At 47.5% G+C, this 23,319-nt stretch overlaps 1 protein-coding gene across 1 annotated transcript in view; it reads left to right on the top strand.

Annotated features, from left to right (window-relative positions):
- The window catches only part of LOC140429048 (receptor-type tyrosine-protein phosphatase kappa-like), a 330,643-nt gene that overhangs the window by 101,666 nt on the left and 205,658 nt on the right, over positions 1-23,319 (top strand). The window contains exon 4 of the mRNA XM_072515580.1: positions 19,711-19,747. Within this exon, the coding sequence (XP_072371681.1) occupies positions 19,711-19,747 (37 nt within the window). The remainder of the gene's footprint in view (positions 1-19,710; positions 19,748-23,319) is intronic.

Below are 23,319 nucleotides of genomic sequence, written 5' to 3'. Positions count from 1 at the left end.
AGAGTTAACACACTGCTCCACTGTTACAGCACAGTGTTAACACACTGCTCCTCTGTTACAGCACAGAGTTAAGACACTGCTCCTCTGTAACAGCACAGAGTTAACACACTGCTCCACTGTTACAGCACAGAGTTAACAAACTGCTCCTCTGTTACAACAGCATTAACACACTGCTCCACTGCTACAGCACAGTGTTAACACACTGCTCCTCTGTTACAGCACAGAGTTAACACACTTGCCTCTGTTTCAACAGAGTGTTAACACACTGCTCCACTGTTACAGCACAGTGTTAACACACTGCTCCTCTGTTACAGCACAGTGTTAACACACTGCCCCTCTGTTACAGCACAGTGTTAACAAACTGCTCCTCTGTTACAGCACAGAGTTAACACACTGCTCCACTGTTACAGCACAGAGTTAACACACTGCTCCTCTGTTACAGCACAGAGTTAACACACTGCTCCTCTGTTACAGCACAGTGTTAACACACTGCTCCACTGTCACAGCATCGTGTTAACACGCTGCACCTCTGTCACAACAGTGTTAACACACTGCTCCTCTGTTACAACAGTGTTAACACACTGCTCCTCTGTTACAGCACAGAGTTAACACACTGCTCCTCTGTTACAACACAGAGTTAACAAACTGCTCCACTGTTACAGCACAGAGTTAACACACTGCTCTCTGTTACAGCACAGAGTTAACACACTGCTCCACTGTTACAACAGCATTAACACACTGCCCCTCTGTTACAGCAGCATTAACACACTGCTCCTCTGTTACAGCACAGTGTTAACACACTGCCCCTCTGTTACAGCACAGAGTTAACACACTGCTCCACTGTTACAGCACAGAGTTAACACACTGCTCCTCTGTTACAGCACAGAGTTAACACACTGCTCCACTGTTACAGCACAGAGTTAACACACTGCTGCCCTGTTACTGCACAGTGTTAACACACTGCCCCTCTGTTACAGCACAGTGTTAACAAACTGCTCCTCTGTTACAGCACAGAGTTAACACACTGCTCCCCTGTTACAGCACAGAGTTAACACACTGCTCCTCTGTTACAGCACAGTGTTAACACACTGCTCCACTGTCACAGCATCGTGTTAACACACTGCACCTCTGTCACAACAGTGTTAACACACTGCTCCTCTGTTACAACAGTGTTAACACACTGCTCCTCTGTTACAACAGTGTTAACACACTGCTCCACTGTTACAGCACAGAGTTAACACACTGCTCTCTGTTACAGCACAGAGTTAACACACTGCTCCACTGTTACAACAGCATTAACACACTGCTCCTCTGTTACAGCAGCATTAACACACTGCTCTTCTGTTACAGCACAGTGTTAACACACTGCTCCTCTGTTGCAGCACAGAGTTAACACACTGCTCCTCTGTTACAGCACAGAGTTAACACACTGCTCCACTGTTACAGCACAGTGTTAACACACTGCTCCTCTGTTACAGCAGCATTAACACACTGCTCCTCTGTTACAGCACAGTGTTAACACACTACTCCACTGTCACAGCATCGTATTAACACACTGCTCCTCTGTTGCAGCACAGAGTTAACACACTGCTCCACTGTTACAGCACAGAGTTAACACACTGCTCCTCTGTTACAGCACAGAGTTAACACACTGCTCATCTGTTACAGCACAGAGTTAACACACTGCTCCACTGTTACAACAGCATTAACACACTGCCCCTCTGTTACAGCAGCATTAACTCACTGCTCCTCTGTTACAGCACAGTGTTACCACACTGCTGCTCTGTTACAGCACAAGTTAACACACTGCTCCTCTGTTACAACAACATTAACACACTGCTCCACTGCTACAGCACAGTGTTAACACACTGCTCCTCTGTTACAGCACAGAGTTAACACACTTGCCTCTGTTACAACACAGTGTTAACACACTGCTCCTCTGTTGCAGCACAGTGTTAACACACTGCTCCTCTGTTACAGCACAGTGTTAACAAACTGCTCCTCTGTTACAGCACAGAGTTAACACACTGCTCCACTGTTACAACAGCATTAACACACTGCTCCTCTGTTACAGCACAGTGTTAACACACTGCTCCTCTGTTACAGCACAGAGTTAACACACTGCTCCTCTGTTACAGCACAGTGTTAACACACTGCTCCTCATTTACAGCACAGAGTTAACACACTGCTCCTCTGTTACAGCACAGAGTTAACACACTGCTCCACTGTTACAGCACAGAGTTAACACACTGCTCCACTGTTACAGCACAGTGTCAACACACTGCTCCACTGTTACTGCAAAGTGTTAACACACTGCTCCTCTTTTACAGCACAGAGTTAACACACTGCTCCTCTGTTACAACAGCATTAACACACTGCTCCACTGCTACAGCACAGTGTTAACACACTGTTCCTCTGTTACAGCACAGAGTTAACACACTTGCCTCTGTTACAACAGAGTGTTAACACACTGCTCCACTGTTACAGCACAGTGTTAACACACTGCCCCTCTGTTACAGCACAGTGTTAACAAACTGCTCCTCTGTTACAGCACAGAGTTAACACACTGCTCCTCTGTTACAGCACAGAGTTAACACACTGCTCCACTGTTACAGCACAGAGTTAACACACTGCTCCTCTGTTACAGCACAGAGTTAACACACTGCTCCTCTGTTACAGCACAGAGTTAACACACTGCTCATCTGTTACAGCACAGAGTTAACACACTGCTCCTCTGTTACAGCACAGAGTTAACACACTGCTCATCTGTTACAGCACAGAGTTAACACACAGCTCCACTGTTACAACAGCATTAACACACTGCCCCTCTGTTACAGCACAGTGTTAACACACTGCTCCTCTGTTACAGCACAGAGTTAACACACTGCTCCTCTGTTACAGCACATAGTTAACACACTGCTCCTCTGTTACAACAACATTAACACACTGCTCCACTGTTACAACAACATTAACACACTGCTCCTCTGTTACAGCACAGAGTTAACACACTGCTCCTCTGTTACAACAACATTAACACACTGCTCCACTGTTACTGCTAAGTGTTAACACACTGCTCCTCTGTTACAGCACAGAGTTAACACACTGCTCCTCTGTTACAGCACAGAGTTAACACACTGCTCCTCTGTTACAGCACATAGTTAACACACTGCTCATCTGTTACAGCACAGAGTTAACACACTGCTCCTCTGTTACAGCACAGAGTTAACACACTGCTCATCTGTTACAGCACAGAGTTAACACACAGCTCCACTGTTACAACAGCATTAACACACTGCCCCTCTGTTACAGCAGCATTAACACACTGCTCCTCTGTTACAGCACAGTGTTAACACACTGCTCCTCTGTTACAGCACAGAGTTAACACACTGCTCCTCTGTTACAACAACATTTACACACTGCTCCACTGTTACTGCAAAGTGTTAACACACTGCTCCTCTGTTACAGCACAGAGTTAACACACTGCTCCTCTGTAACAGCACAGAGTTAACACACTGCTCCACTGTTACAGCACAGAGTTAACACACTGCTCCTCTGTTACAGCACAGAGTTAACACACTGCTCCTCTGTTACAACAACATTAACACACTGCTCCACTGTTACAGCACAGTGTCAACACACTGCTCCACTGTTACTGCAAAGTGTTAACACACTGCTCCTCTGTTACAGCACAGAGTTAACACACTGCTCCTCTGTTACAGCACAGAGTTAACACAGTGCTACTCTGTTACAACAGCATTAACACACTGCTCCTCTGTTACGACAACATTAACACACTGCTCCACTGTTACAGCACAGTGTCAACACACTGCTCCACTGTTACTGCAAAGTGTTAACACACTGCTCCTCTGTTACAGCACAGAGTTAACACACTGCTCCTCTGTTACAGCACAGAGTTAACACAGTGCTACTCTGTTACAACAGCATTAACACACTGCTCCACTGCTACAGCACAGTGTTAACACACTGTTCCTCTGTTACAGCACAGAGTTAACACACTTGCCTCTGTTACAACAGAGTGTTAACACACTGCTCCACTGTTACAGCACAGTGTTAACACACTGCCCCTCTGTTACAGCACAGTGTTAACAAACTGCTCCTCTGTTACAGCACAGAGTTAACACACTGCTCCTCTGTTACAGCACAGAGTTAACACACTGCTCCTCTGTTACAGCACAGTGTTAACACACTGCTCCTCTGTTACAGCACAGAGTTAACACACTGCTCCTCTGTTACAGCACAGAGTTAACACACTGCTCCTCTGTTACAGCACAGAGTTAACACACTGCTCCACTGTTACAGCACAGAGTTAACACACTGCTCCCCTGTTACTGCACAGTGTTCACACACTGCTCCCCTGTTACAGCACAGAGTTAACACACTGCTCCTCTGTTACAGCACAGTGTTAACACACTGCTCCACTGTTACAACACAGTGTTAATACACTGCTCCTCTGTTACAGCACAGAGTTCACACACTGCTCCTCTGTTATAGCACAGTGTTAACACACTACTCCACTGTCACAGCATTGTGTTAACCCACTGCTCCTCTGTCACAACAGTGTTAACACACTGCTCCTCTGTTACAACAGTGTTAACACACTGCTCCTCTGTTACAACAGTGTTAACACACTGCTCCACTGTTACAGCACAGAGTTAACACACTTGCCTCTGTTACAACACAGTGTTAACACACTGCTCCACTGTTACAGCACAGTGTTAACACACTGCTCCTCTGTTACAGCACAGAGTTAACACACTGCTCCTCTGTTACCGCACAGTGTTAACAAACTGCTCCTCTGTTACAGCACAGAGTTAACACACTGCTCCACTGTTACAACAGCATTAACACACTGCTCCTCTGTTACAGCACAGTGTTAACACACTGCTCCTCTGTTACAGCACAGAGTTAACACACTGCTCCTCTGTTACAGCACAGTGTTAACACACTGCTCCTCTGTTACAGCACAGAGTTAACACACTGCTCCTCTGTTACAGCACAGAGTTAACACACTGCTCCTCTGTTACAGCACAGAGTTAACACACTGCTCCTCTGTTACAGCACAGAGTTAACACACTGCTCCACTGTTACAGCACAGAGTAAACACACTGCTCCTCATTTACAGCACAGAGTTAACACACTGCTCCTCTGTTACAGCACAGAGTTAACACACTACTCCACTGTTACAGCACAGAGTTAACACACTGCTCCTCTGTTACAGCACAGAGTTAACACACTGCTCATCTGTTACAGCACATAGTTAACACACTGCTCCTCTGTTACAGCACAGAGTTAACACACTGCTCCTCTGTTACAGCACAGAGTTAACACACTGCTCATCTGTTACAGCACAGAGTTAACACACAGCTCCACTGTTACAACAGCATTAACACACTGCCCCTCTGTTACAGCAGCATTAACACACTGCTCCTCTGTTACAGCACAGTGTTAACACACTGCTCCTCTGTTACAGCACAGAGTTAACACACTGCTCCTCTGTTACAACAACATTAACACACTGCTCCACTGTTACTGCAAAGTGTTAACACACTGCTCCTCTGTTACAGCACAGCGTTAACACACTGCTCCTCTGTAACAGCACAGAGTTAACACACTGCTCCACTGTTACAGCACAGAGTTAACACACTGCTCCTCTGTTACAGCACAGAGTTAACACACTGCTCCTCTGTTACAACAACATTAACACACTGCTCCACTGTTACAGCGCAGTGTTAACACACTGCTCCACTGTTACTGCAAAGTGTTAACACACTGCTCCTCTGTTACAGCACAGAGTTAACACACTGCTCCTCTGTTACAGCACAGAGTTAACACAGTGCTACTCTGTTACAACAGCATTAACACACTGCTCCACTGCTACAGCACAGTGTTAACACTCTGCTCCTCTGTTACAGCACAGAGTTAACACACTTGCCTCTGTTACAACAGAGTGTTAACACACTGCTCCACTGTTACAGCACAGTGTTAACACACTGCCCCTCTGTTACAGCACAGTGTTAACAAACTGCTCCTCTGTTACAGCACAGAGTTAACACACTGCTCCTCTGTTACAGCACAGTGTTAACACACTGCTCCTCTGTTACAGCACAGAGTTAACACACTGCTCCACTGTTACAGCACAGAGTTAACACACTGCTCCCCTGTTACAGCACAGAGTTAACACACTGCTCCTCTGTTACAGCACAGAGTTAACACACTGCTCCTCTGTTACAGCACAGAGTTAACACACTGCTCCACTGTTACAGCACAGAGTTAACACACTGCTCCCCTGTTACTGCACAGTGTTAACACACTGCTCCCCTGTTACAGCACAGAGTTAACACACTGCTCCTCTGTTACAGCACAGTGTTAACACACTGCTCCACTGTTACAACACAGTGTTAATACACTGCTCCTCTGTTACAGCACAGAGTTCACACACTGCTCCTCTGTTACAGCACAGTGTTAACACACTACTCCACTGTCACAGCATTGTGTTAACACACTGCTCCTCTGTCACAACAGTGTTAACACACTGCTCCTCTGTCACAACAGTGTTAACACACTGCTCCTCTGTTACAACAGTGTTAACACACTGCTCCACTGTTACAGCACAGAGTTAACACACTGCTCTCTGTTACAGCACAGAGTTAACACACTGCTCCACTGTTACAACAGCATTAACACACTGCCCCTCTGTTACAGCAGCATTAACACACTGCTCCTCTGTTACAGCACAATGTTAACACACTGCTCCTCTGTTACAGCACAGTGTTAACACACTGCTCCACTGTTACAGCACAGAGTTAACACACTGCTCCTCTGTTACAGCACCGCGTTAACACACTGCTCCACTGTTACAGCACAGTGTTAACACACTGCTCCTCTGTTACATTTCAGCGTTAAGACACTGCTCCTCTGTTACAGCACAGTGTAAACACACTGTTCCTCTGTTACAGCACAGTGTTAACACACTGCTCCTCTGTTGCAGCACAGTGTTATCACACTGCTCCTCTGTTACAGCACAGAGTTACCACACTGCTCCACTGTTACAGCACAGTGTTAACACACTGCTCCACTGTTACAGCACAGTGTTAACACACTGCTCCTCTGTTACAGCACAGTGTTAACACACTGCTCCACTGTTACAGCACAGAGTTAACACACTGCTCCACTGTTACAAGACAGTGTTAACACACTACTCCACTGTCACAGCACAGAGTTAACACACTGCTCCACTGTTACAGCACAGTGTTAACACACTGCTCCTCTGTTACAGCACATAGTTAACACACTGCTCCTCTGTTACAGCACAGAGTTAACACACTGCTCCTCTGTTACAGCACAGAGTTAACACACTGCTCATCTGTTACAGCACAGAGTTAACACACAGCTCCACTGTTACAACAGCATTAACACACTGCCCCTCTGTTACAGCAGCATTAACACACTGCTCCTCTGTTACAGCACAGTGTTAACACACTGCTCCTCTGTTACAGCACAGAGTTAACACACTGCTCCTCTGTTACAACAACATTAACACACTGCTCCACTGTTACTGCAAAGTGTTAACACACTGCTCCTCTGTTACAGCACAGCGTTAACACACTGCTCCTCTGTAACAGCACAGAGTTAACACACTGCTCCACTGTTACAGCACAGAGTTAACACACTGCTCCTCTGTTACAGCACAGAGTTAACACACTGCTCCTCTGTTACAACAACATTAACACACTGCTCCACTGTTACAGCGCAGTGTTAACACACTGCTCCACTGTTACTGCAAAGTGTTAACACACTGCTCCTCTGTTACAGCACAGAGTTAACACACTGCTCCTCTGTTACAGCACAGAGTTAACACAGTGCTACTCTGTTACAACAGCATTAACACACTGCTCCACTGCTACAGCACAGTGTTAACACTCTGCTCCTCTGTTACAACAGTGTTAACACACTACTCCACTGTCACAGCACAGAGTTAACACACTGCTCCTCTGTTACAGCACAGTGTTAACACACTGCTCCTCTGTTACAGCACAGAGTTAACACACTGCTCCACTGTTACAGCACAGAGTTAACACACTGCTCCCCTGTTACAGCACAGAGTTAACACACTGCTCCTCTGTTACAGCACAGAGTTAACACACTGCTCCTCTGTTACAGCACAGAGTTAACACACTGCTCCACTGTTACAGCACAGAGTTAACACACTGCTCCCCTGTTACTGCACAGTGTTAACACACTGCTCCCCTGTTACAGCACAGAGTTAACACACTGCTCCTCTGTTACAGCACAGTGTTAACACACTGCTCCACTGTTACAACACAGTGTTAATACACTGCTCCTCTGTTACAGCACAGAGTTCACACACTGCTCCTCTGTTACAGCACAGTGTTAACACACTACTCCACTGTCACAGCATTGTGTTAACACACTGCTCCTCTGTTACAACAGTGTTAACACACTGCTCCTCTGTTACAACAGTGTTAACACACTGCTCCACTGTTACAGCACAGAGTTAACACACTGCTCTCTGTTACAGCACAGAGTTAACACACTGCTCCACTGTTACAACAGCATTAACACACTGCCCCTCTGTTACAGCAGCATTAACACACTGCTCCTCTGTTACAGCACAATGTTAACACACTGCTCCTCTGTTACAGCACAGTGTTAACACACTGCTCCACTGTTACAGCACAGAGTTAACACACTGCTCCTCTGTTACAGCACCGCGTTAACACACTGCTCCACTGTTACAGCACAGTGTTAACACACTGCTCCTCTGTTACATTTCAGCGTTAAGACACTGCTCCTCTGTTACAGCACAGTGTAAACACACTGTTCCTCTGTTACAGCACAGTGTTAACACACTGCTCCTCTGTTGCAGCAGTGTTATCACACTGCTCCTCTGTTACAGCACAGAGCTACCACACTGCTCCACTGTTACAGCACAGTGTTAACACACTGCTCCACTGTTACAGCACAGTGTTAACACACTGCTCCTCTGTTACAGCACAGTGTTAACACACTGCTCCACTGTTACAGCACAGAGTTAACACACTGCTCCACTGTTACAAGACAGTGTTAATACACTACTCCACTGTCACAGCACAGAGTTAACACACTGCTCCACTGTTACAGCACAGTGTTAACACACTGCTCCTCTGTTACAGCGCAGTGTTAACACACTGCTCCTCTGTTACAGCGCAGTGTTAACACACTGCTCCACTGTTACAGCACAGAGTTAACACACTGCTCCACTGTTACAACACAGTGTTAACACACTACTCCACTGTCACAGCACAGAGTTAACACACTGCTCCACTGTTACAGCACAGAGTTAACACACTGCTCCACTGTTACAACACAGTGTTAACACACTACTCCACTGTTACAGCACAGTGTTAACACACTGCTCCTCTGTTACAGCACATCGTTAACACACTGGTCCACTGTTACAGCACAGTGTTAACACACTGCTCCTCTGTTACAGCACAGTATTAACACACTGCTCCACTGTTACAGCACAGAGTTAACACACTGCTCCTCTGTTACAGCACAGTGTTAACACACTGCTCCACTGTTACAACAGCATTAACACACTGCTCCTCTGTTACAGCACCGTGTTAACACACTGCTCCTCTGTTACAGCACAGTGTTAACACACTGCTCCTCTGTTACAGCACATCGTTAACACACTGCTCCTCTGTTACAGCACAGAGTTAACACACTGCTCCTCTGTTACAGCACAGTGTTAACACACTGCCCCTCTGTTACAGCATAGTGTTAACACACTGCTCCACTGTTACAGCACAGAGTTAACACACTGCTTCTCGGTTACAGCACAATGTTAACACACTGCTCCTCTGTTACAGCACAGAGTTAACACACTGCTTCTCTGTTACAGCACAATGTTAACACACTGCTCCTCTGTGACAGCACAGAGTTAACACACTGCTCCTCTGTTGCATCACAGAGTTAACACTCTGCTCCTCTGTTACAGCACAGAGTTAACACACTGCTCCTCTGTTACAGCACAGAGTTAACACACTGCTCCACTGTTACATCACAGAGTTAACACCCTGCTCCTCTGTTACAGCACAGAGTTAACACTCTGCTCCTCTGTTACAGCACAGAGTTAACACACTGCTCCTCTGTTACATCACAGAGTTAACACCCTGCTCCTCTGTTACAGCACAGAGTTAACACTCTGCTCCTCTGTTACAGCACAGAGTTAACACACTGCTCCTCTGTTACAGCACAGTGTTAACACACTGCTCCTCTGTTACAGCACAGAGTTAACACACTGCTCCACTGTTACAGCACAGAGTTAACACACTGCTCCCCTGTTACAGCACAGTGTTAACACACTGCTCCTCTGTCACAGCGCAGAGTTAACACACTGCTCCACTGTTACAGCACTGTGTTAACACACTGCTCCTCTGTTGCAGCACAGAATTAACACACTGCTCCTCTGTTACAGCCCAGTGTTAACACACTGCTCCTCTTTTACAGCACAGAGTTAACACACTGCTCCTCTGTTACAGCACAGTGTTAACACACTGCTCCTCTGTTACAGCTGTGTTAACACACTGCTCCACTGTTGCAGCACAGAGTTAACACACTGCTCCTCTGTTACAGCACAGAGTTAACACACTGCTCCACTGTTACAGCACAGTGTTAACACACTGCTCCTCTGTTACAGCACAGAGTTAACACACTGCTCCACTGTTACAGCACAGTGTTAACACACTGCTCCTCTGTTACAGCACAGTGTTAACACCCTGCTCCTCTGTTACAGCACAGAGTTAACACACTGCTCCTCTGTTACAGCACAGAGTTAACACACTGCTCCTCTGTTACAGCACAGAGTTAACACACTGCTCCTCTGTTACAGCACAGTGTTAACACATTGCTCCTCTGTTACAGCACAGAGTTAACACACTGCTCCTCTGTTACAGCACAGAGTTAACACACTGCTCCTCTGTTACAGCACAGAGTTAACACACTGCTCCACTGTTACAGCACAGTGTTAACACACTGCTCCTCTGTTACAGCACAGAGTTAACACACTGCTCCTCTGTTACAGCACAGAGTTAACACACTGCTCCTCTGTTACAGCACAGTGTTAACACACTGCTCCTCTGTTACAGCACAGAGTTAACACACTGCTCCTCTGTTACAGCACGGTGTTAACACACTGCTCCTCTGTTACAGCACAGAGTTAACACACTGCCCCTCTGTTACAGCACAGTGTTAACACACTGCTCCTCTGTTACAGCACAGTGTTAACACACTGCTCCTCTGTTACAGTACAGAGTTAACACACTGCTCCTCTGTTACAGCACAGTGTTAACACATTGCTCCTCTGTTACAGCACAGAGTTAACACACTGCTCCTCTGTTACAGCACAGTGTTAACACACTGCCCCTCTGTTACAGCACAGAGTTAACACACTGCCCCTCTGTTACAGCACAGAGTTAACACACTGCTCCTCTGTTACAGCACAGAGTTAACACACTGCTCCTCTGTTACAGCACAGAGTTAACACACTGCTCCTCTGTTACAGCACAGAGTTCACACACTGCTCCTCTGTTACAGCACAGAGTTAACAGACTGCTCCTCTGTTACAGCACACAGTTAACACACTGCTCCACTGTTACAGCACAGAGTTAACACACTGCTCCACTGTTACAGCACAGTGTTAACACACTGCTCCACTGTTACAGCACAGTGTTAACACACTGCTCCTCTGTTACAGCACAGTGTTAACACACTGCTCCACTGTTACAGCACAGAGTTAACACACTGCTCCACTGTTACAAGACAGTGTTAACACACTACTCCACTGTCACAGCACAGAGTTAACACACTGCTCCACTGTTACAGCCCAGTGTTAACACACTGCTCCTCTTTTACAGCACAGAGTTAACACACTGCTCCTCTGTTACAGCACAGTGTTAACACACTGCTCCTCTGTTACAGCTGTGTTAACACACTGCTCCACTGTTGCAGCACAGAGTTAACACACTGCTCCTCTGTTACAGCACAGAGTTAACACACTGCTCCACTGTTACAGCACAGTGTTAACACACTGCTCCTCTGTTACAGCACAGAGTTAACACACTGCTCCACTGTTACAGCACAGTGTTAACACACTGCTCCTCTGTTACAGCACAGTGTTAACACCCTGCTCCTCTGTTACAGCACAGAGTTAACACACTGCTCCTCTGTTACAGCACAGAGTTAACACACTGCTCCTCTGTTACAGCACAGAGTTAACACACTGCTCCTCTGTTACAGCACAGTGTTAACACATTGCTCCTCTGTTACAGCACAGAGTTAACACACTGCTCCTCTGTTACAGCACAGAGTTAACACACTGCACCTCTGTTACAGCACAGAGTTAACACACTGCTCCACTGTTACAGCACAGTGTTAACACACTGCTCCTCTGTTACAGCACAGAGTTAACACACTGCTCCTCTGTTACAGCACAGAGTTAACATACTGCTCCTCTGTTACAGCACAGTGTTAACACACTGCTCCTCTGTTACAGCACAGAGTTAACACACTGCTCCTCTGTTACAGCACGGTGTTAACACACTGCTCCTCTGTTACAGCACAGAGTTAACACACTGCCCCTCTGTTACAGCACAGTGTTAACACACTGCTCCTCTGTTACAGCACAGTGTTAACACACTGCTCCTCTGTTACAGTACAGAGTTAACACACTGCTCCTCTGTTACAGCACAGTGTTAACACATTGCTCCTCTGTTACAGCACAGAGTTAACACACTGCTCCTCTGTTACAGCACAGTGTTAACACACTGCCCCTCTGTTACAGCACAGAGTTAACACACTGCCCCTCTGTTACAGCACAGAGTTAACACACTGCTCCTCTGTTACAGCACAGAGTTAACACACTGCTCCTCTGTTACAGCACAGAGTTAACACACTGCTCCTCTGTTACAGCACAGAGTTCACACACTGCTCCTCTGTTACAGCACAGAGTTAACAGACTGCTCCTCTGTTACAGCAGACAGTTAACACACTGCTCCACTGTTACAGCACAGAGTTAACACACTGCTCCACTGTTACAGCACAGTGTTAACACACTGCTCCACTGTTACAGCACAGTGTTAACACACTGCTCCTCTGTTACAGCACAGTGTTAACACACTGCTCCACTGTTACAGCACAGAGTTAACACACTGCTCCACTGTTACAAGACAGTGTTAACACACTACTCCACTGTCACAGCACAGAGTTAACACACTGCTCCACTGTTACAGCACAGTGTTAACACACTGCTCCTCTGTTACAGCGCAGTGTTAACACACTGCTCCTCTGTTACAGCGCAGTGTTAACACACTGCTCCACTGTTACAGCACAGAGTTAACACACTGCTCCACTGTTACAACACAGTGTTAACACACTACTCCACTGTCACAGCACAGAGTTAACACACTGCTCCACTGTTACAGCACAGAGTTAACACACTGCTCCACTGTTACAACACAGTGTTAACACACTACTCCACTGTTACAGCACAGTGTTAACACACTGCTCCTCTGTTACAGCACATCGTTAACACACTGGTCCACTGTTACAGCACAGTGTTAACACACTGCTCCTCTGTTACAGCACAGTATTAACACACTGCTCCACTGTTACAGCACAGAGTTAACACACAGCTCCTCTGTTACAGCACAGTGTTAACACACTGCTCCACTGTTACAACAGCATTAACACACTGCTCCTCTGTTACAGCACAGTGTTAACACACTGCTCCTCTGTTACAGCACATCGTTAACACACTGCTCCTCTGTTACAGCACAGAGTTAACACACTGCTCCTCTGTTACAGCACAGTGTTAACACACTGCCCCTCTGTTACAGCACAGTGTTAACACACTGCTCCACTGTTACAGCACAGAGTTAACACACTGCTTCTCGGTTACAGCACAATGTTAACACACTGCTCCTCTGTTACAGCACAGAGTTAACACACTGCTTCTCTGTTACAGCACAATGTTAACACACTGCTCCTCTGTGACAGCACAGAGTTAACACACTGCTCCTCTGTTGCATCACAGAGTTAACACTCTGCTCCTCTGTTACAGCACAGAGTTAACACACTGCTCCTCTGTTACAGCACAGAGTTAACACACTGCTCCACTGTTACATCACAGAGTTAACACCCTGCTCCTCTGTTACAGCACAGAGTTAACACTCTGCTCCTCTGTTACAGCACAGAGTTAACACACTGCTCCTCTGTTACATCACAGAGTTAACACCCTGCTCCTCTGTTACAGCACAGAGTTAACACTCTGCTCCTCTGTTACAGCACAGAGTTAACACACTGCTCCTCTGTTACAGCACAGTGTTAACACACTGCTCCTCTGTTACAGCACAGAGTTAACACACTGCTCCACTGTTACAGCACAGAGTTAACACACTGCTCCCCTGTTACAGCACAGTGTTAACACACTGCTCCTCTGTCACAGCGCAGAGTTAACACACTGCTCCACTGTTACAGCACTGTGTTAACACACTGCTCCTCTGTTGCAGCACAGAATTAACACACTGCTCCTCTGTTACAGCCCAGTGTTAACACACTGCTCCTCTGTTACAGCACAGTGTTAACACATTGCTCCTCTGTTACAGCACAGAGTTAACACACTGCTCCTCTGTTACAGCACAGTGTTAACACACTGCTCCTCTGTTACAGCTGTGTTAACACACTGCTCCACTGTTGCAGCACAGAGTTAACACACTGCTCCTCTGTTACAGCACAGAGTTAACACACTGCTCCACTGTTACAGCACAGTGTTAACACACTGCTCCTCTGTTACAGCACAGAGTTAACACACTGCTCCACTGTTACAGCACAGTGTTAACACACTGCTCCTCTGTTACAGCACAGTGTTAACACCCTGCTCCTCTGTTACAGCACAGAGTTAACACACTGCTCCTCTGTTACAGCACAGAGTTAACACACTGCTCCTCTGTTACAGCACAGAGTTAACACACTGCTCCTCTGTTACAGCACAGTGTTAACACATTGCTCCTCTGTTACAGCACAGAGTTAACACACTGCTCCTCTGTTACAGCACAGAGTTAACACACTGCTCCTCTGTTACAGCACAGAGTTAACACACTGCTCCACTGTTACAGCACAGTGTTAACACACTGCTCCTCTGTTACAGCACAGAGTTAACACACTGCTCCTCTGTTACAGCACAGAGTTAACACACTGCTCCTCTGTTACAGCACAGTGTTAACACACTGCTCCTCTGTTACAGCACAGAGTTAACACACTGCTCCTCTGTTACAGCACGGTGTTAACACACTGCTCCTCTGTTACAGCACAGAGTTAACACACTGCCCCTCTGTTACAGCACAGTGTTAACACACTGCTCCTCTGTTACAGTACAGAGTTAACACACTGCTCCTCTGTTACAGCACAGTGTTAACACATTGCTCCTCTGTTACAGCACAGAGTTAACACACTGCTCCTCTGTTACAGCACAGTGTTAACACACTGCCCCTCTGTTACAGCACAGAGTTAACACACTGCTCCTCTGTTACAGCACAGAGTTAACACACTGCTCCTCTGTTACAGCACAGAGTTAACACACTGCTCCTCTGTTACAGCACAGAGTTAACACACTGCTCCTCTGTTACAGCACAGAGTTCACACACTGCTCCTCTGTTACAGCACAGAGTTAACACACTGCTCCTCTGTTACAGCACAGAGTTAACACACTGCTCCTCTGTTACAGCACATAGTTAACAGACTGCTCCTCTGTTACAGCACACAGTTAACACACTGCTCCACTGTTACAGCACAGAGTTAACACACTGCTCCTCTGTTACAGCACAGTGTTAACACACTGCTCCTCTGTTACAGCACAGAGTTAACACACTGCCCCTCTGTTACAGCACAGTGTTAACACACTGCTCCTCTGTTACAGTCCAGAGTTAACACACTGCTCCTCTGTTACAGCACAGAGTTAACAAACTGCTCCACTGTTACAGCACAGAGTTAACACACTGCTCCTCTGTTACAACACAGTGTTAACACACTGCTCCTCTGTTACAGCACAGAGTTATCACACTGCTCCTCTGTTACAACACAGTGTTAACACACTGCTCCTCTGTTACAGCACAGAGTTAACACACTGCTCCTCTGTTACAGCACAGAGTTAACACACTGCTCCTCTGTTACAGCACAGAGTTAACACACTGCTTCTCGGTTACAGCACAATGTTAACACACTGCTCCTCTGTTACAGCACAGAGTTAACACACTGCTTCTCTGTTACAGCACAATGTTAACACACTGCTCCTCTGTGACAGCACAGAGTTAACACACTGCTCCTCTGTTACATCACAGAGTTAACACTCTGCTCCTCTGTTACAGCACAGAGTTAACACACTGCTCCTCTGTTACAGCACAGAGTTAACACACTGCTCCTCTGTTACATCACAGAGTTAACACTCTGCTCCTCTGTTACAGCACAGAGTTAACACTCTGCTCCTCTGTTACAGCACAGAGTTAACACACTGCTCCTCTGTTACAGCACAGTGTTAACACACTGCTCCTCTGTTACAGCACAGAGTTAACACACTGCTCCACTGTTACAGCACTGTGTTAACACACTGCTCCTCTGTTGCAGCACAGAGTTAACACACTGCTCCTCTGTTACAGCCCAGTGTTAACACACTGCTCCTCTGTTACAGCACAGAGTTAACACACTGCTCCTCTGTTACAGCACAGTGTTAACACACTGCTCCTCTGTTACAGCTGTGTTAACACACTGCTCCTCTGTTGCAGCACAGAGTTAACACACTGCTCCTCTGTTACAGCACAGAGTTAACACACTGCTCCACTGTTACAGCACAGTGTTAACACACTGCTCCTCTGTTACAGCACAGAGTTAACACACTGCTCCACTGTTACAGCAAAGTGTTAACACACTGCTCCTCTGTTACAGCACAGTGTTAACACCCTGCTCCTCTGTTACAGCACAGAGTTAACACACTGCTCCTCTGTTACAGCACAGAGTTAACACACTGCTCCTCTGTTACAGCACAGAGTTAACACACTGCTCCTCTGTTACAGCACAGTGTTAACACATTGCTCCTCTGTTACAGCACAGAGTTAACACACTGCTCCTCTGTTACAGCACAGAGTTAACACACTGCTCCTCTGTTACAGCACAGAGTTAACACACTGCTCCTCTGTTACAGCACAGAGTTAACACACTGCTCCACTGTTACAGCACAGAGTTAACACACTGCTCCTCTGTTACAGCACAGTGTTAACACACTGCTCCTCTGTTACAGCACAGAGTTAACACACTGCTCCTCTGTTACAGCACGGTGTTAACACACTGCTCCTCTGTTACAGCACAGAGTTAACACACTGCCCCTCTGTTACAGCACAGTGTTAAAACACTGCTCCTCTGTTACAGTACAGAGTTAACACACTGCTCCTCTGTTACAGCACAGAGTTAACACACTGCTCCTCTGTTACAGCACAGTGTTAACACATTGCTCCTCTGTTACAGCACAGAGTTAACACACTGCTCCTCTGTTACAGCACAGAGTTAACACACTGCTCCTCTGTTACAGCACAGAGTTAACACACTGCTCCTCTGTTACAGCACAGAGTTAACACACTGCTCCTCTGTTACAGCACACAGTTAACACACTGCTCCACTGTTACAGCACAGAGTTAACACACTGCTCATCTGTTACAGCACAGTGTTAACACACTGCTCCTCTGTTACAGCACAGAGTTAACACACTGCCCCTCTGTTACAGCACAGAGTTAACACACTGCTCCTCTGTTACAGCACAGAGTTAACACACTGCTCCACTGTTACAGCACAGAGTTAACACACTGCTCCTCTGTTACAGCACAGAGTTAACACACTGCTCCTCTGTTACAGCACAGTGTTAACACACTGCTCCTCTGTTACAGCACAGAGTTAACACACTGCTCCTCTGTTACAGCACAGAGTTAACACACTGCTCCTCTGTTACAGCACAGAGTTAACACACTGCTCCACTGTTACAGCACAGAGTTAACACACTGCTCCTCTGTTACAGCACAGAGTTAACACACTGCTCCTCTGTTACAGCACAGAGTTAACACACTGCTCCACTGTTACAGCACAGAGTTAACACACTGCTCCTCTGTTACAGCACAGAGTTAACACACTGCTCCTCTGTTACAGCACAGTGTTAACACACTGCTCCTCTGTTACAGCACAGAGTTAACACACTGCTCCTCTGTTACAGCACAGAGTTAACACACTGCTCCTCTGTTACAGCACAGAGTTAACACACTGCTCCACTGTTACAGCACAGAGTTAACACACTGCTCCTCTGTTACAGCACAGAGTTAACACACTGCTCCTCTGTTACAGCAAAGTGTTAACACACTGCTCCTCTGTTACAGCACAGTGTTAACACCCTGCTCCTCTGTTACAGCACAGAGTTAACACACTGCTCCTCTGTTACAGCACAGAGTTAACACACTGCTCCTCTGTTACAGCACAGAGTTAACACACTGCTCCTCTGTTACAGCACAGTGTTAACACATTGCTCCTCTGTTACAGCACAGAGTTAACACACTGCTCCTCTGTTACAGCACAGAGTTAACACACTGCTCCTCTGTTACAGCACAGAGTTAACACACTGCTCCTCTGTTACAGCACAGAGTTAACACACTGCTCCACTGTTACAGCACAGAGTTAACACACTGCTCCTCTGTTACAGCACAGTGTTAACACACTGCTCCTCTGTTACAGCACAGAGTTAACACACTGCTCCTCTGTTACAGCACGGTGTTAACACACTGCTCCTCTGTTACAGCACAGAGTTAACACACTGCCCCTCTGTTACAGCACAGTGTTAAAACACTGCTCCTCTGTTACAGTACAGAGTTAACACACTGCTCCTCTGTTACAGCACAGAGTTAACACACTGCTCCTCTGTTACAGCACAGTGTTAACACATTGCTCCTCTGTTACAGCACAGAGTTAACACACTGCTCCTCTGTTACAGCACAGAGTTAACACACTGCTCCTCTGTTACAGCACAGAGTTAACACACTGCTCCTCTGTTACAGCACAGAGTTAACACACTGCTCCTCTGTTACAGCACACAGTTAACACACTGCTCCACTGTTACAGCACAGAGTTAACACACTGCTCATCTGTTACAGCACAGTGTTAACACACTGCTCCTCTGTTACAGCACAGAGTTAACACACTGCCCCTCTGTTACAGCACAGAGTTAACACACTGCTCCTCTGTTACAGCACAGAGTTAACACACTGCTCCACTGTTACAGCACAGAGTTAACACACTGCTCCTCTGTTACAGCACAGAGTTAACACACTGCTCCTCTGTTACAGCACAGTGTTAACACACTGCTCCTCTGTTACAGCACAGAGTTAACACACTGCTCCTCTGTTACAGCACAGAGTTAACACACTGCTCCTCTGTTACAGCACAGAGTTAACACACTGCTCCACTGTTACAGCACAGAGTTAACACACTGCTCCTCTGTTACAGCACAGAGTTAACACACTGCTCCTCTGTTACAGCACAGAGTTAACACACTGCTCCACTGTTACAGCACAGAGTTAACACACTGCTCCTCTGTTACAGGGTTATAAGAAGCGGGACTATTACATTGCAACACAAGGTAAGCCTCGCCTCCGACCCCGTTTCCAGCAATGAGGTGTATGAATTATAATCGACTGGCTTTGCCTCACTTCGCAGGTGGCGGCACTAACCCTCCCTCAAAACAATGGCCCTAGGTGCTGGCCCTGATCCGGTCTCTGCCTCGTCACTCGCCCTTGATGTGTTGGTGCTCTGGATCTGTGGAGACTGCGTTTACCTTAGCTGTAACATAGACAGGCTACCAACACTTAAAATAGTGTAACACTGTTTTATTAAGCTAGAAACTGTTGAGCATACTTTCACTGTGGGTTAACACGATGTTAGATTAAACTAAAGACCTATGCCTGTCCTAACCAGTCTATGCACTCAGCACATGGTGAGGATCTGTGCTGTAAGCTGTAAGCTCTGTCCTTCTGAGAGGCTGCATCCCGAATGAGTGGGAACCCCAATGCCCCCTGTCTTTATAGTGAGTCTGCTCTAACTGGTGATTGGCTGCGGTGTTGTGCATGTTGATTGGTCTTGCTGTGTGTCCATCAGTATGTGTGTCTGCACCATGATATACTGGTGTATATTATGACATCCCCTCTTTTATAAAAGAATGTATGTGTGTGGCAATAAATAATGTGTGGTGAGCATGTTCCTAACTACGTGTGGGGTGCGAAGACATATTTACAGGACCACGTACATGAGAACTAAGCTATTTACATGGGAAGGTGCCTGGTGCAGGGAAGCAGTGTGCAACAAGAGTAACGAGATCAACACTATATACAAACCAGGGAAACGATCAAACAAAGCACCAAAACAATTCAGAGAGTCCATAAATTCGAAAAGCTCATAAATTAAGTCTCTGAGGTGGGCGACGAATTCTGGTTGACTGCCTCAAGGGTGGGTCGAGAGCCGCCGGTTCAGGAGCGGGCTGGACTGCGTCAGAGTCAGGGGGATGCAGAATGACAGGGAGCTCTGCATAGTCCGTGGCAGGGTCAGCAGGAGGGCGAGGCGACACTGGAGGATCACGTGGCGAGCGCGGAATGAGACGAAGGGCGCGTCGATTGTGGCGCAGAATAGAGCCATCCGGTAGACGAACCAGGAACGAGCGGGGGGGCCGCCTGCCGAAGGACAACAGCGGTTGCAGACCAGCCCCCATCCGGAAGATGGACGCGGACGTTGTCATCTGGAGCCAGAGCAGGGAGATCAGCTGCACGGGAGTCATGAGCCGCCTTGTGCTGTGCACGAGACAGCTGCATGCGGCGAAGGACCGGAACGTGGTCGAGGTCTGGGACATGGATGGACGGCACCGTCGTCCTCAGGGTACGACCCATGAGCAGCTGGGCTGGCGTCAGGCCAGTGGACAGTGGGGCGGAGCGATAGGCCAGCAGGGCGAGGTAGAAATCGAACCCAGCATCGGCAGCCTTGCATAGGAGACGTTTGACGATATGTACTCCCTTCTCCGCTTTGCCGTTGGATTGGGGATACAGGGGACTGGACGTCACATGGGAAAATTGTACCGCCTGGCAAAGTTGGACCATTCCTGGCTGGCGAAGCAGGGGTCATTGTCCGACATAACCATGAGCGGGTTGCCGTGTCGAGCAAAGGTTTCTTTACATGCACGAATGACTGCAGACGAGGTGAGGTTGTGCAACCGTATCACCTCCGGGTAATTCGAAAAGTAGTCCACGATCAGGACATAGTCTCTACCCAGCGTGTGGAACAGGTCGATGCCCACCTTGGTCCATGGTGACGTGACCAACTCATGGGGCTGCAGGGTCTCACGTGGTTGGGCCGGCTGGAAGCGCTGACAAGTGGGGCAGTTGAGCACTGTGTTGGCGATGTCCTCATTAATGCCGGGCCAGTACACTGCCTCTCGGGCCGGTCGGCGGCACTTTTCCACGCCAAGGTGGCCCTCGTGTAGTTGTTCCAGGACAAGCTGGCGCATGCTATGCGGGATGACAATGCGGTCCAGTTTTAGGAGAACCCCGTCTACTACTGTCAGATCATCTCTGACATTATAGAACTGAGGGCATTGGCCCTTGAGCCACCCGTCCGTTAGGTGGCGCATGACTCGCTGTAGCAAGGGGTCACCCGCCGTCTCGCAGCGAATTTGGACGAGGCGTTCATCCGAGGCAGGTAGATTGGAGGCCGCAAATGCCACATGGGCGTCAACCTGGCAGACAAATCCTGCTGGGTCACATTGAGTGTTGACTGCCCTGGAGAGAGCGTCAGCAACGATGAGGTCTTTGCCCGGGGTGTATACCAGCTGGAAGTCGTATCGCCGGAGCTTGAGAAGAATACGCTGGAGGGGAGGCGTCATGTCGTTCAAGTCTTTCTGTATTATATTGACCAGCGGGCGATGGTCGGTCTCGACGGTGAATTGAGGAAATCCGCAGACATAATCGTGAAACTTAACCACACCGGTCAGAAGGCCCAGGCACTCCTTTTCTATCTGCGCGTAGCGCTGCTCCGTGGGGGTCATCGCACGTGACGCATATGCAACGGGGGCCCATGATGAGGCCTCATCACGTTGAAGGAGCACTGCCCCAATGTCGGATTGACTGCCATTGGTCAAAATTTTGGTCTCCTTTGCTGGATCAAAGAAAGCTAAGACCGGGGCCGCGGTCAGTTTGGTTTTGAGTTCTCTCCATTCACGCTCGTGGGCAGGGAGCCATTGGAAGTCTGTCGTCTTCCTGACCAGGTTCCTGAGAGCCGTAGTATGAGAGGCGAGGTTAGGGATGAATTTCCCTAAAAAATTGCCATGCCCAGAAATCGGAGGACCGCCTTCTTGTCCTCTGGTGTCTTCTTAGCTGTGATGGCAGCTACCTTGTCCGCATCCGGCTGCACACCCAATTGGGAGAGGGTGGTTTGTGGAGGAGCTGTTGTCAAGTGACACTTAAACCCGAAACACTTCTTCAGTATTTCCCTCGCTACCCCCTCATCTAACCAAAAAAAACCCAACCGCTGTAAAGATCCCAGCCGAGAGGGAGGCTCGAGGGCAGGTAGAAGCTGAATCATGACATCATAGTCTGCAGGTAAGTGATTGACTGGTGACTGGATAGAGCAGGGACAGGAATGGTTGTTGCAGGTGCCGGGGTTTAGATATTTCAGTAAGCTCAGGGAAGGTGGTAAAAGAGGGGGAGGGGTGGCATTGTTAGTCAAGGACAGTATTACGGTGGCAGAAAGGACGTTTGATGAGGACTCGTCTACTGAGGTAGTATGGGCTGAGGTTAGAAACAGGAAAGGAGAGGTCACCGTGTTAGGGGTTTTCTATCGGCCTCCGAAAAGTTCCAGAGATATAGAGGAAAGGATTGCAAAGATGATTCTGGATAGGAGCGAAAGCAACAGGGTAGTTGTTATGGGGGACTTTAACTTTCCAAATATTGACTGGAAACGCTATAGTTCGAGTACTTTCGATGGGTCCGTTTTTGTCCAATGTGTGCAGGAGGGTTTCCTGACACAGTATGTAGATAGGCCAATGAGAGGCAAGGCCATATTGGATTTGGTACTGGGTAATGAACCAGGCCAGGTGTTAGATTTGGAGGAAGGTGAGCACTTTTGTGATAGTGACTGCAATTCGATTACGTTTACTTTAGTGATGGAAAG

This window comes from Scyliorhinus torazame, chromosome 9 (genome assembly GCF_047496885.1).
Source record: "Scyliorhinus torazame isolate Kashiwa2021f chromosome 9, sScyTor2.1, whole genome shotgun sequence".
Taxonomy (NCBI): Eukaryota; Metazoa; Chordata; class Chondrichthyes; order Carcharhiniformes; family Scyliorhinidae; genus Scyliorhinus; species Scyliorhinus torazame.
This window is presented reverse-complemented; position numbering and strand designations above follow the sequence as displayed.